The sequence below is a fragment of the Mustelus asterias genome, chromosome 16 (assembly GCF_964213995.1).
Source record: "Mustelus asterias chromosome 16, sMusAst1.hap1.1, whole genome shotgun sequence".
NCBI lineage: Eukaryota > Metazoa > Chordata > Chondrichthyes > Carcharhiniformes > Triakidae > Mustelus > Mustelus asterias.
Window position 1 is genome coordinate 16,427,026 of NC_135816.1, and position 14,067 is coordinate 16,441,092.

General features: G+C 41.9%; 1 protein-coding gene across 1 annotated transcript in view; it reads left to right on the forward strand.

Annotated features, from left to right (window-relative positions):
- rad50 (RAD50 homolog, double strand break repair protein) overlaps positions 1–14,067 on the forward strand; it is a 121,095-nt gene that overhangs the window by 94,382 nt on the left and 12,646 nt on the right. Inside the window, exons 22-23 of the mRNA XM_078230691.1 lie at positions 520–744; positions 11,501–11,586. Of these exons, the coding sequence (XP_078086817.1) occupies positions 520–744; positions 11,501–11,586 (311 nt within the window). The remainder of the gene's footprint in view (positions 1–519; positions 745–11,500; positions 11,587–14,067) is intronic.

Consider the following 14,067-nt stretch of genomic DNA (forward strand, 5'->3'; position numbering starts at 1 on the left):
TCATTGAAATTTGGGCTCCTCCAACAACGTAGTATTCCTTATGCGCTGCACTGGTGTTGGCCCAGGGGAATTTCACAGTAATTTAATTGCAGTGTTAATGTAAGCCTTACTTGTGACTAATAATGAATAAACTTAAACTTAAACTTAGATTTCACATTGAAATTGACTGGTATTTCAATTAGTGCGTTTAATTCAGAGATGTGACTGCTACCACTAAGCAAAGGGTGACACCTAACAATACCAATTCTATTTTCTGCTTGTCTATATACACATATACTGCATGAGAGCAAACCCTCGTGAAACTAAATTTAACATGGGAGAGAAAGGATGTCCTTCTCTACATCTCATAAGACTTATTGACCAATAAATTGCCCCATTTTCCATTTCTTCTGGTTAGAACTGCTAAGTATTTATTTCAGAAATCTGACATATGAAGCCATTCGATACCTCTTGTGCTGCGGACCACTCTGATTTATGAAATATTATTTGTGTCTTTGACGCGTATTTTCTGACTGGCAGTGAGCGGAAACAGCTGGAAGAGCGGCTGGATGATTTCAAGAAAAATCGCAATCTGGCACAAGGGCGGCAGAAAGGTTTTGAGGAGGAAATACTTCACTTCAGAAAGGAGCTGAGGGAGCCTCAGTACAAAGACGCCGAGGCAAAGTTCAGAGAAATGATGATCATCATGAGAACCACTGAACTGGCGAACAAGGACCTTGATATTTACTACAAGGCGCTGGACCAGTAAGTAGAAGGCTGTATTCCAGGATGTGATAAATACTGTGCTTCTGTCACGTGAAAAAATGCAATCTTTTTAACCCTGTATTATAACCTCAGTTTACGAACTGTTATTATATCAGAAGATACTTGCTTGTTTTTCTTTATTCTGTAATGGAATGTGGGCGATCGCTGGCAAGGCCAGCATTTGTTGCTCAGCCCTTATTGCTCTAATACTGACTGGCTTGTTAGATCATTGCAGAGGGCAGTTAACAGTCAAACACATTGTTGTGGACCTGGAGCCACATGTAGGCCAGACCAGGTTAAGGATGGTAGATTTCCTTCCCTGAACAAAATTAATGAACCAAATGTGTTTTTACAACGTTTGATGATAGTTTCATGGTCACCATTACTGACAATATCTTTATGTTCCAGATTTTTTAATTTAATTTAAATTCCACCAGCTGCAGTGGTGCGATTTGAACACTTGCTCAGAGCATTAGTCTGGGTCTCTGGATTACTAGTCCAATGGTATGCCAAGAGCAACACCAGGCATGCCCAAAAATGAAGTGTCAACTTGGTGAAGCTACAATACAAGAGTACATGCTAAACTGCACAAGCAGCAAGCAATAGAGCCAAGCAATTCCACAACCAACAGGTCAGATCAAAGCTCTGCCGTCCTGCCACACTGAGTCATGAATGATGGCGGACAATTAAACAACTCATTGGAGGAGGAGGCTCCACAAATATCCTCATCCTCAAATGAAGAAAGAGCCCAGAACATCAGTGTAAAAGATAAGGCTGAAGCATTTGCAACAATATTCAGCCAGAAGTGCCAAGTGAATGATCCATCTCTGCCTCCTCCGCAGGTCTGCAGCATAACAGATGCCAGCTTCCCATGGCGAGCAGGGATGGGAAAATTCTGCACATTAATTCTTATTTCTCTCTGTCCACCAATGCTGTCAGACTTGTTGAAAATTTCCAGCATTTTCGGTTTTTATGATGGAGACATTAGAACAGGAGACGTAGAGCGGGCTTTTCCAGCCGTGCTCACCCCAAGACCGGAAAATCCCGCCCATGGTCAGTGGACCTATGCATGGTCCTGCCCTACTCGCTACGATTCTCGTGGTAGGCAGTATGGGAAAATTCTGCCCACAGGGTTTAAGGAAGCATCCTAGAGAGAGAGAGACACAGAGAGAGAGGCAATTGTGGGAGGGAATTCCAGATCTTCAGGGCTCAGGAAACCAAAGACATGGCCGTCAGGTGTCAGTGATGGAACAACGAAAATTGGGGTGAGCTCCAGCGGTCAAAATTGGAGGAGAGCAGAGATCTTGTAGGACTGGAGGAGAGATGAGAAGAAATCAAGGGTGAGAATTTTTAAGTAAAATTTTAAAATAAAAACAATTTTATTTTGCAAGCCATCCTTCTTAAATATTGCCTTCAGTTGACAGGCACTCATTGATGCTATAGAAATAAATCAATCATCCAGACCAATGTGACCTGGTCAATAAGAGGACAGTGAAAAAATTTGGATAAAGTATAAGTTAATGTGGTCAAGTCATGTTTAACCAATAATTTTAAAACCTAATTTAATTTAGGTAGGACATGAAAATTGTTGATATTCTTTTTATTTGATGTAAAGTTCCATCCAATGTTCCAGCATGATTATCTTGCAACATCGTGGAGAGGCCTAAAGGCTTCCAGAGAAGACATTTTTGTTTCCAAGTCAGTACTACTGTGGGCAGCAGCATGAATAGAACATTGTGGCAGAAAAGCTGGCCATTCTCATCTTGACTGAAAGCGCAACTGGGGTTTGCACAGCCAATGAGCATTGAGCTTTCGCTTACTGGTATTGGAAATGGGACGGATTTGACTGCGGAGTGGAAATGCTTCGTCACTAATGCCACTTGTGTCTTTGCGTTTTGGTTTGCCACGTTGAGGGGGAGGAGTTGTGGAAGGAACAAAAAAAGATTCTGGTGATTTCAAGGTCTAAGGGGAAGAAATGAAAGATTTTTTACCCAATATGTTTAGAAATGAAAGATTTTTATGAAATACGTTTGTTACTGAGTCTTTGTCATAATGATAATTGTAAAATTCAGCAGCTTTCATAACAGGAAAGTAGGTGACTAGATCTGTCATTTGCTGCCAATCATCTAACCTGTGTAGGTAACCACATAGAATCATAAAATGATACAGCATGAAGGGGACATTTGTGTTGTGTTGACTCTTAGTTAAGGCTGTCCAATTAGTCCAACTCTCTAGCTGTCCCCCCACAACCCTCCCAGCTGATCCTTGTCATCCATCTTAGTTACTTCAGCAAACAACTGAATCAAATTAGTTTCACATGATTGCTTTTCATTTCTTTTATTTAACCCATGCTTTTCCAAATACAACTTAATTTTGTCCCGTATTATTCAAAGGTTCTCCTACCACTGGTGATGGGGCAGCAGTGTGACACAGTGGTTAGTAACACTGCTGCCTCATAGCGCCAGGGACCCGGGTTCAATTGGGACAGCAGCATGGCACAGTGGTTAGCACTGCTGCCTCACAATGCCAAGCACCCAAGTTCAATTCCGGCCTTCGGTGACTGTGTGGAATTTGCATGTTCTCCCCGTGTCTGCATGGGTTTCCTTCGGGTGCTCCGGTTTCCTTCCACAGTCCAAAGATGTGCAAGTTAGGTAGATTTCCATGATAGGGATAGAGCTGTTTCGGAGAGTTGGTGCAGACTTGTTGGGATGAATGGCTTTCTTCTGCACTGTAGGGATCTATGGTTCTATGGTGTTAGGTTGACTTGTAAATGCATGTGATTCCCTCTCCTCCTCTGGAACAGGAGTGTAATATTTGCAATCCTCCGGTCATCTGGCATTGCCTCCATATCCAAGGGGGATCGTAAGATTTTCAAACGAGGATGCAGTCCATTCAGGCCAGGAAACCTATTTACTTTGGGCACTGCCAAACTTTAGCTGCATCCTCTTTATTTTCATCTTATCTGATATTGCTGCTGCATCATCCTTTACTGTTACATTGACAGCTCCTCTTCTCCTGTGAAGATGGTTTGCAAAGTTTCCATTTGGTATCTCAGTCTCCACACAAATAATTTCCTTGGTCCCGAATCAATCCAACCCTTCCTTAGACTACCATTCTAATATTGGTATATATCTAAAAGATTTTTGAATTTCCTTTTTATTCACTGCTATTATCGTTACCCCCTTATTTCCCTTTTTTCGATCACCTTGATATACTCTTTTCAACTTGGTTCTCTTCTGTTCTTTCCCCCTCCTGATTAAGTATCCACTCTCCACCACAGTAACTTATAGTTTACCTCTTTTAAAGCCTTGCGTGGCTCAATTATCATCTTAACCTCCCAGTTTTTGATGCCGATCTGTATGGGCCAGATCCCTTCTCAACTCACCGAAATTATCCTGCTTCCATTTAAGTAATTTTATGCTTGTTTGTTCTTTGTTCTTTTCTGTAATTATTGTAAGTCCGATGTTATGATCATTATTCCCAAATGTTTCCCCACTAAAAATGCTCCCCTTTGATCCACTTTATTCCCCAGAACCAGATCCAGCACTGCTTCTGTCCCATTTGGTCTGGAAACGCACTGATCAAGAAAGTTTTCTTGTATATAGTTAAGGAATTCCTCCTCTTTGTTTTCTACACTGTTACTGGGATAGTCTAAACTAGGATAAGTGAAGTAATTCATTAACATTACATTATAGTTCATGCACCTAACTGTAATTTACCTGAAAACTTGCTCCCCTGTCTCCTGCCTACCATTTATTGTCCTGTGGTGTAAACCTAGCAGTATAATATCTCCATTAATGTTCCTTAATTCTAACCAAATAGATTCTATCTTTGATCCGTCAGTTGCACCATTCCTCTCCAGTGCTATAATAGTGTATTTATCAATAGTATCACCACCCCCCATCCCTCCCCCGCACCCCAAACTTCTTTAACCTTAAAAGCTTGAGGGTTGGGGGACAACCACGTCATTCACCTTGCCAATGCCCTGACCAATCAGAGTTGACCTGTTTGCTTTGAATTTAAACAGAACCTTTGCGGTTAACGGTTCCCTGGTATATCCTTCATGTCAGTGCCCCAACCAATCATACTCCTGAAAGGAGTGTTTGGGGCCTTGAATGGTGAGGAGGTAAAGGGACAGGTGTCTCTTGCAATCGCACAATTGACCCCGGCATCTGCAGTATTTTGGCTATTTATATAATGATGAAGCTGAATTTAGCAGTTATCTTAAGTACTTGCAAGTCAGTACTTAAGAAACAGTTTACAGTATCTCCTTTCTAGGAAACCTGGATGTAAATATTGATCTGCCCATTTACTTAAGTATTCGGATGTAGGGTTATAGACACAGAAAGGAAATCTTCCAAGAAAGGGGCAGACACTTTTGTTTCCACAAAACTGTTCAAATCGTAGAAATTTCACCCTCTGATGAAGGGTCATCCTTAGTTCTATTCTCTCTCCACAGGTGCTACCAGACCTGCTGAGATTTTCCAGCATTTTCTGCGCTTGTTTCAGATTCCAGCATCCGCTGTAATTTGCTTTCCCCTCAGGATTTTATATGGGATCCCCTCTTATTCTTCTGAACTCCGATGGATAGAGGCCCAACCTGTCCAACCTTTCTTCATAAGATAACCCTGCCTTGCCAGCAATGCCCAGAGCCCATGAAAAAGCTTTTCAGAAATACGTATACATGAAACAAGTTGGCCGGAATTTTACCATCCTGCCCGCCATGGGAATTGGAGCGGGCGAGGGGCGGACCATGGAAAGGCCCATTGACCTCGGGCAGGATTTAACGTTTTCAGGATGAGTGAGCCCGTAAAACCCCACCCAATATTTGATGTCATTAGTCCACGTCAACATTTATGCTGCGTGTGAACCTGCTGGCATCCTTTCTCATCTAGCTCTCATAACCCTCTATTCTCATCTCCCTTGTAAATATTTAGCTTCCCTTAAATGTATCAATAGCCTTCCTTTCAACCACTCCCTCTAGTATTGAGTTCGACATTCTCACTACTCTTGAGGTAAAGAAGTCTTTTTCTGAATTCCCTATTTGCTTTCTTGGTGTTTATCTTATATTATTAGCCACTTATATTATTAGCTGTTGCCCACAAATGAAAACATTTACTATCTGTAGGAAATTTATTAGGTTACCTCTCAGCCTTCTCTTTGTTGGACACATGTTCCTCCCCTCCCTTTAGTATCATTCTTGTGGATCTTTTCTGCACCGTCTATGTATTGTTATATGCTTTTTATAATATGGCTACCAGAACTGTACATAGTACTCTGTAAGTTCAACCACAGGAGCATCACATATTGGTTTCATCCTCTATTAACTCCGCATCCCCTCCTATGAGCATTTTCTGCAAAGTATCAGTAGGAGGAATGAAAGTAAATGTTTCCCATTTCCCTATCTCCAAGGAGCTGAGGCCAATTTTAGCACCTCAGCTGGACCTTGGCTAACATCACCTAATTGATCACAAACTTAGCTTTGAATCTGCTGCTCAGGATTGCACAAGATAGTATATTTTCCTCTAAGCCAGCACTACCCAGTAGGAATCACTGACTATGTGGCTATGGCGATCCTGTTTTAGTATTTTATGGTGGCACAGTGTCACAGTGGTTAGCACTGCTGCCTCACAGCGCCAGGGAGCCGGGTTCAATTCCGGCCTTGGGTGACTGGCTGTGTGGAGTTTGCAAATTCTCCCCGTGTCTGTGTGGGTTTCCTCCGGATGCTCCGGTTTCCTCCCACAGTCCAAAGATGTGCGGGTTAGGTGGGTTGGCCATGCTAAATTGTCCCTTAGTGTCCCAAGGTGTGTAGGTTAGGGGATTAGTGGGGTAAATACTTGGGGTTAGGGGGAACAGGTCTAGGTGGTTTGCCCCTTAGTGTCAGGGAGATTATGTGGGGTTACAAGGATGGGGCCTGGGTGGAATTGTGGTCAGTGAAGACACGTTGGGCTGAATGGCCTCCTTCTGCACTGTGGGGATTCTATGATTCTACATGCGCTAACATGCCTTGCATACGCTCATGCAGTGCCAGTACATGTATCCGACAGATGCCCAAAAGGTCAAAGTGCACCATACGCCAAGTGAATGAATATTCCAATCACATGTCCAATGATTGTGCCCACAATTTTCAGTTTACTGATCAGAAATGCAATTAGTCACATTTGAAGTTGCAAAGTTAGTCACATGTGGCTGGTGGCTAATTTATTGGACAACATTGGAAAATTATGTAAGTGCATTCCATTATCCAATCTGACCTCATTGCATTGAGTATAATGAATGTCTACTATTGAGAATAAGAGATTCTGAAGATAGTGAGGTCTGTATTTTTAAAATTCAGTAAAAATCATTTATAGAAAGATGTATATATTTCAAATTTCCCAGCTGAAGAAGTGCGTTTAAAATGGATTTGCTTTAGTGTTGAAAATTTAGTTGGCCATTGAAACAGCAATTTTGAATCAAGGTTTGATAAAACAGTCAGATCTATCAAGGCAGAAAATGATAGCTGATTTATGTAATTTTTTTAAAGAAGTAACAAAGATCCCTGATTATTAATCTTGTATCAAAATCAGCATTTAAACAATCATGAAATGATTAATGACCAGAAATGACCTGTTGCATACATTAATTGCACATGGTAGAGAAAGTTTTAAATTCAAGTAAAAAAAAATAATTTTATATGTATAATCTGTACATACCTAGCATACTGTGTGTGTGTTAATTCTTTTTAAACCGTATGCGGTATTTAAGACGTTAAGTTACATATTCTCTTTAAGTACATATTAATATCATTAACCCTATTTGTCCCATGGAGTCCTTAAGTTGACTAACATAGGAATATCAAACCAGAGCACAGTGGATGCTCTTCTCAAGTTATGTAGGAAGTCTCACAACACCAGGTTAAAGTCCAACAGGTTTATTTGGTAGCAAATACCATAAGCTTTCGGAGCAATGCTCCTTCGTCAGATGGAGTGGATATCTGTTCTCAAACAGGGCACAGACACAGAAATCAAATTACAGAATACTGATTAGAATGCAAATCTCTACAGCCAGCCAGGTCTTAAATGTACAGACAATGTGGGTGGAGGGAGCATTCAACACAGGTTAAAGAGATGTGTATTGTCTCCAGACAGTACAGCTTGTGAAATTGTGCAAGTCCAGGAGGCAAGCTGTGGGGGTTACTGATAATGTGACATAAATCCAATATCCCGGTTTAGACCGTCCTCATGTGTGCGGAACTTGGCTATCAGTTTCTGCTCAGCGACTCTGCGCTGTCGTGTGTCGTGAAGGCCGCCTTGGAGAACGCTTACCTGAAGATCCAAGGCTGAATGCCCGTGACTGCAGTTGAGTTACCAATGTACTACAAAGCAATATTTTCTATCTTTCCCCAAATTTCAGACACTGATAACACATTTATCCAGGTTTGCAGAGACTATATTTGTTGTGGTTAAATTTGATTCCAGCGAAGTGAATTTAAATGTTAGTTTTAATTTAAAATTTATTTTCATTGCAATCTTTTGAATTACAAATTAGGCATTTCTACCTTTGTCCTCTTTTGCTTTAGATATAAATTTATTCCAACACTAATTTGTTTTGTGTCCCACTTAGAGAGTCCCTACTCTTCTAAGGTGGTCCCTCGGGATTGAGGGTGACTTGCTTCCATGTAATAAGTTCTGAGATTACTGATATGTCCAATGTGCACCCTGCAACGCTGCCACATGTGTGTAGGTGGTGCTTGAAGGATTGGGTGAGATGGTTTGTTTGGAGATTTTTGCCTCAATTTTGCTCTGCGTGTTCCCATTGAAGTCCCTCAAAATGTACGGATTGAACCTGCTGCATTGTGATCGATCACAAGCCAGGGACTCCCACGAGATGGCGGCGATGTTTGACCTCTTAAGGGATACTTTGGGGACATCCCAAAAGTTCCTGGAAGTCCCCTGCCATAATTGTGTTCCAAGTAAAGCAGTTGCTGTCAGGCATACGAAAGACATATCCTGCCTGATACAGCTGATTTTGAATGAGTCACACCTCGATGCTGGCCATGTTGACCTGAGAGAGGATATTGCTGCTGGACCACCTTTATTGCCACCAGATTTGGAGGATCCTGCAAAGACCATGCGAATGGTACTTCTCCAGTGCTTTCTGTGGCCTGATGTAAGTTGTCCAATTCTCGGCAGCGCAGGGATCACTGCTACTGCATTCCTGGCCACTCTTAAGCAAATCTGCTGATCTTTCTTTGGAATATTACTCTTTGGCAGTCTTTCTCAGGGTTCTGGTCCTGTTATGCACAAAAGTACATTCATTCAATTCTCCAAGGTCTCCTTCAATAAACGCTGCAATCTACCCCAGACCCTCTCTCCGGTTCTGGACCCAAATAGTTGCTCCCTTTACAAAACCTTTCACTGTATCTCCAATCATCCTCCGGCACTTCCTGCCAGCAGTGTGAAAGGAGATTCCAGTAGTATGGTCTAAAAACAAAAGGAGAATTTTACAGTTGTGACAGATCCATAAAATCAGTGTTTTAATCCACCTTGGGTCGACTCCGTTTGAGCCCAGTTCCAATACAAAAATGGACATGAATCTAATATTTGCACTTCCATAGCCACTTGAAGTATAGATGTTTAGCGAATCCGAACAGTGCCTTGATTTATTTTTCTATAATTAATTGGTAGTTTTTATGAGGAACATCTTCTTCTAAATCGAAAAAAATTAGGTACAGCGTACCTTCAAGGAATGATGGTAAGTAACTTTTTTAAAAATTGCAATGTCAGATATTCTTTGTGCATCGTTAAGTTTGGAAAAGTTATATGACTCATTTCTGTCAGCTTTCGAAAACTACTCAACTTTGGTTAGGAAGAAAAAACATTGATTGCATCTTTGTTTTTTTAAAATCAGATAAATATTGTGTCAACGATGTCAGGTCATTATGATTAGTGTTTTGAGTCATCTCACAACTTGTAAAGAGCTGAACAGTAAATGCAGGAAGTGTAACGCCTTTTTTGATAATGTGAAATGCCTCCATTAAAAGGTAGTCTTTGCACCGCATGCATGCTTTTCTTTGAATAAAAGCAACCGAGGAAATGGCAAGCCTTGATCTTTTGTTATTACAAAACCAAGAATGTATCAGTTTCCAAAACCACTAGTGAACTCTCTGCAGGATGGAGAAACAGACCATTGTGATCGCCAGGCCAGCTATGGTGTGTGAGAACTTTATTCCATGATACCTTTCATCTCCCTCAGTCCTATTCTTTAAACTAATTTTGAATCAAACTTACCCAATACCATCAGTACCACCTCGCCCCCCCCTCCAGCAGCCACTGCCTCATGTCCAATACGCCATATCACGTCTGCGTCATATTTTGCGTGAATGAAATAGTTAAATCTAAATGGTATTTACACACCACTCCTTAAGCTGTAAGTGGCATCCACTATTCCAAACTATCTTGGAACTTCTTTTCAAACTGGAAGTGTAGGTATTTGTGTCAATCATTAGTTGTTCTGAGGTTGGGGAAACCGTCACTGGGCATGAATATGCTTGCATTATATGCTGGTCTTGATGGTAATCTTCATGGAAACACAATTTTCTATCACTCTTTTATGGACTTTTGAAAATATGGTCTACACCAGGTAAATCAAATTTACCGTTTGCTTTTAAAATGCTCGAATAAATGGATAGTCAGAAGCTTTTTCCCAGGGTGGAAGAGTCAATTACGAGGGGACATAGGTTTAAGGCGCAAGGGACAAGGTTTAAAGGAGATGTACGGGGCAAGTTTTTTTACACAGAGGGTGGTGGATGCCTGAAACTTGCTGCCGGGGGAGGTAGTGGAAGAAGATACGATGGTGACTTTTAAGGGGCATCTGGACAAATACATAAAGAGGATGGGAATAGGGGGTAATAGTCCCTTGAAGGGTAGGGTGTTTTAGTTCACATGGGCAGCATGGTCGGTGCAGGTTTGGAGGACCGAAGGGCCTGTTCCTGTGCTGTAATGTTCTTTGTTCTTGGTAAATCATTTGGCCAGTGAGCCCTGCCAAGCATAATTCAAAGTCTGAGTACATGATGCACAGTGTGTAAATCACCATTCAGTTATACCTCTTACTGTGTTTGCAAGCATAACAAATTGATGCATTTCAAAAAAATATTGATTGGATGGGAATTGTTTTAAGTTATCACATATCTATAATTATATGTATTTGTCCATTCTTTGTAGGTAAGAGCTTCAAACTTGGATTAATTTAGAGAGAGATAGTGTAACCAGCCCCTGTATCTGAGCTTTATCTTCCTTCATATTTGGGGTCTGTAGTTGCAAATTCACTATTGAAATTTTTACACCAATTGATTGCACATTCAGTGGGAAGGAGGATAACTTCACAGTGACCTATTAGAATCTCAGGGGTCAGCTTAATACTATTTGCAGTTTCTGGTAAAGTGCTCATTGGTTATTTTCATGCTGGCACTATTAAGTTGCCTAGGTAGCTTTTAATGGGCTAATGCACTGTAAAGTCGCATTCAATCCAAATATATTGAGCAGTAAGTATTTCTGAAAAGGTGTTGAAACTCAGCACTGAAGTTGGAAAGTGCTAGTTTTGGCAAGAGTTTTTCAGTATAACAAGTAATTTGCTAGGTATCCGGGGCCACTGGAGTACTAACATGTAAAAGTGCCCATTTCACCTTTGACAGAAAGACATGCTCAACAGACCCAAAAAGGTGAAGCTAGTTCATTTGATGCTTAATTCTTTTCCTCCTTTCATTATTGTTTAGAGCCATTATGAGATTCCACAGTATGAAGATGGAAGAAATCAACAAAATTATCCGTGACCTGTGGCGGAGCACGTACAGAGGTCAAGGTACGACACAAGTTATACTCGAAGTGGCACTTGTTGTTTCCATTTCCAGCACTGAAGCTCATGTGCAATGACAGAGGAACAACTCACATGATTTTGGGTGTCAATTATTAACGGAATCCAGGCCTGTCGGTGCAAACCAATACATGGAACTTTTCTTTACTGAGAGGATTTATTGACTTGGTTCCATCTCAAAGCTCTCCTCACTCCCAATGAGCCAACTGTCTCCTATTTATATATACTCAAAGTACTTAATTAAATAATGGCCTTCACCTGTGAATCTTAACTTATTGTTAACAGACTCCCCATTCTTTAAACAATAACTTTAACATCAGTGACTGGGGACAAGCTAAAGAAGTTGGGTCCCTTTGGGAGGAAAGGGACCCAAGTTTTAAACCCAGCCAGCAGGGAGATTGATGGCTTATGTAGACATTTTGATCAGGTGCAAAATATATCTAAAAAAATTCCATGAAAGCATATTTTGATAGACAACTTCAAAATTAATATGTATCCTATTGGAACAAAATTCCAGGATTACACACTGCATCCCATTTTAAAATTCAAATGTTGAACCAAGCAGAGTCCCTAAAAATCCACAAATGAACTGCCTTTCTAATTTTGTGCTTGCTGCACTCAGTATAATGAATCTTTGTATTACCTCCTGGCAACAGCACAATTACAGAAATGTAAACTTTTTTGGCTAACTATTTTTTATTTGAATTAATAATTGAAGAGATTCTGAAAGAAGGACTCCCAAGTCAACATCCTTAGGCTGGGATTTCTTGCAACCCCCCAATCATTGACGGGAAGACTGGATCTTCCAGTCCTGCCAAAGTCAGTGGCCATTTATGTTGCTCTCTGGCCTTGCCAAGTAACTAGATTGAAGATCCTGTCCTCTCTGAAACTATTAGCATGTTGATAAATAAGTCAAAGAGTGGTATGTTGGATTTTGGTACGAGTCCCAGCCTGTCCCTTGTGCAAAACAGCTGGTCGAAAACAAAAAGGTCAAAATGATTATTGATAGGGGTTCGAAGTAGAAAACTTAAGACCGCATACTAACTATTGCAGATGTTGTAAAAATCTAGTTTTAAAATGATGTTTCTGGATTTAAGTACCATTGCCTCCTACTGTGCACCTCAAATTCTGTTTGCTTTCTTAACAAATGAGGAATTTTGTACTGGTTGATGTCATACCTTTGACACTAAAACTCCAAGATTCCTCTCATGCTGTAGTAATAGTGCAATCCCATTGAAGGTAGAATCCACATCAACCTTGGATCTAAGTAACCTGTTGGGTGGGAGAGTATAAAATGTCTTCCCAAGATCTGCCACCGAGTCAAAGAAATCTAACACATTAGGCAAGCCCCACCTGCCCCTCTGAAAGGCTTGTTCACTGCCTTTTTCTTCCGCTTCCAGAAAGTTGGTTACTAATAAAAGTAAAAACATGAATGCAAAAAAAAAATCAGCATTGGCTGGGGGAGCATCTGCTGGTGGACCTTCTATATTTGGTGACCTAGGATCTTCCTGCCTCCGCATTCCTGGAGTTACTGCTTCTTTCTCTGGAGGTCCATCTTCTGTTCTCTCAATGCTCCTGGAGATGTATCTTTACTTTCAGGAGGTCCATCTTCTTCAATAGTTCAGTGACGTTGGGCACCTTTTCAATATGGCGCTCGGATATGATGGCGGACTACATGCCATGAGGCCAGCCCCACCATGGGACATGCTGCATAACATCCAGTTGCATAATTAATTAAGTCAGAGCCGGACGATTTGGCCTCTGCAGTGGAAAACACTCTACGTTTATGCTCCCACCATGGGACTTAATCCCCTGACGAGAGAATTCGACCCTTTTAGGGGACGATTCTCCCAGCTCTAGCAGCGCAGCAAGCCGGGAGACTCAAGTGGAGGCTGTGCAGCAGGCTTCCCGCTGGCCGCCACGACCTCTGCAAGTTTCCAGCTGCCGGATTTCTGTTGTTGTCAGCTCCGCGCTGATTTCTGGAATAAATTATGGAGATGCTGATTTTAATATAATTTCAATATCATTCGCGGCCCGGGATTGAAATCTCCAGGCCCGTGAGAGTCTTCCCCCTCCTCCCCGCCAGGAGTGCTTCACTCCAGCAAGGTTTACAATAGCTCCCAACTTGTGGGGAGCTGGCGACCAGACTCCGCTGGAGTGAAGGGGGGGGGGGGAGGGCCATGGAGATCAGGGGTAAGGGGAGGTGTCCTCTGGGCATTGCCAGCTTGGCAGTGCCAGCCTGACCCCCTGGCAATGCCCAAGGGGACACCTTGGCACTGCCCATCGAGCAGTGGGCAGTGTCGGGGGGGCAGGGCCTCTAGGGACAGGATCTCTGGGAGGGAGATGGGTGGAAGGGGAGTGTCCTGTTGCCACTCTGCACTCAGCGGTAACAAAGGGAGGGATGCCAGCCATTGGGGTCGGCCGGTCGGAGTGGGGGGAGTGGAGGGGGTGGTCAAGGCTGGCCCCAAC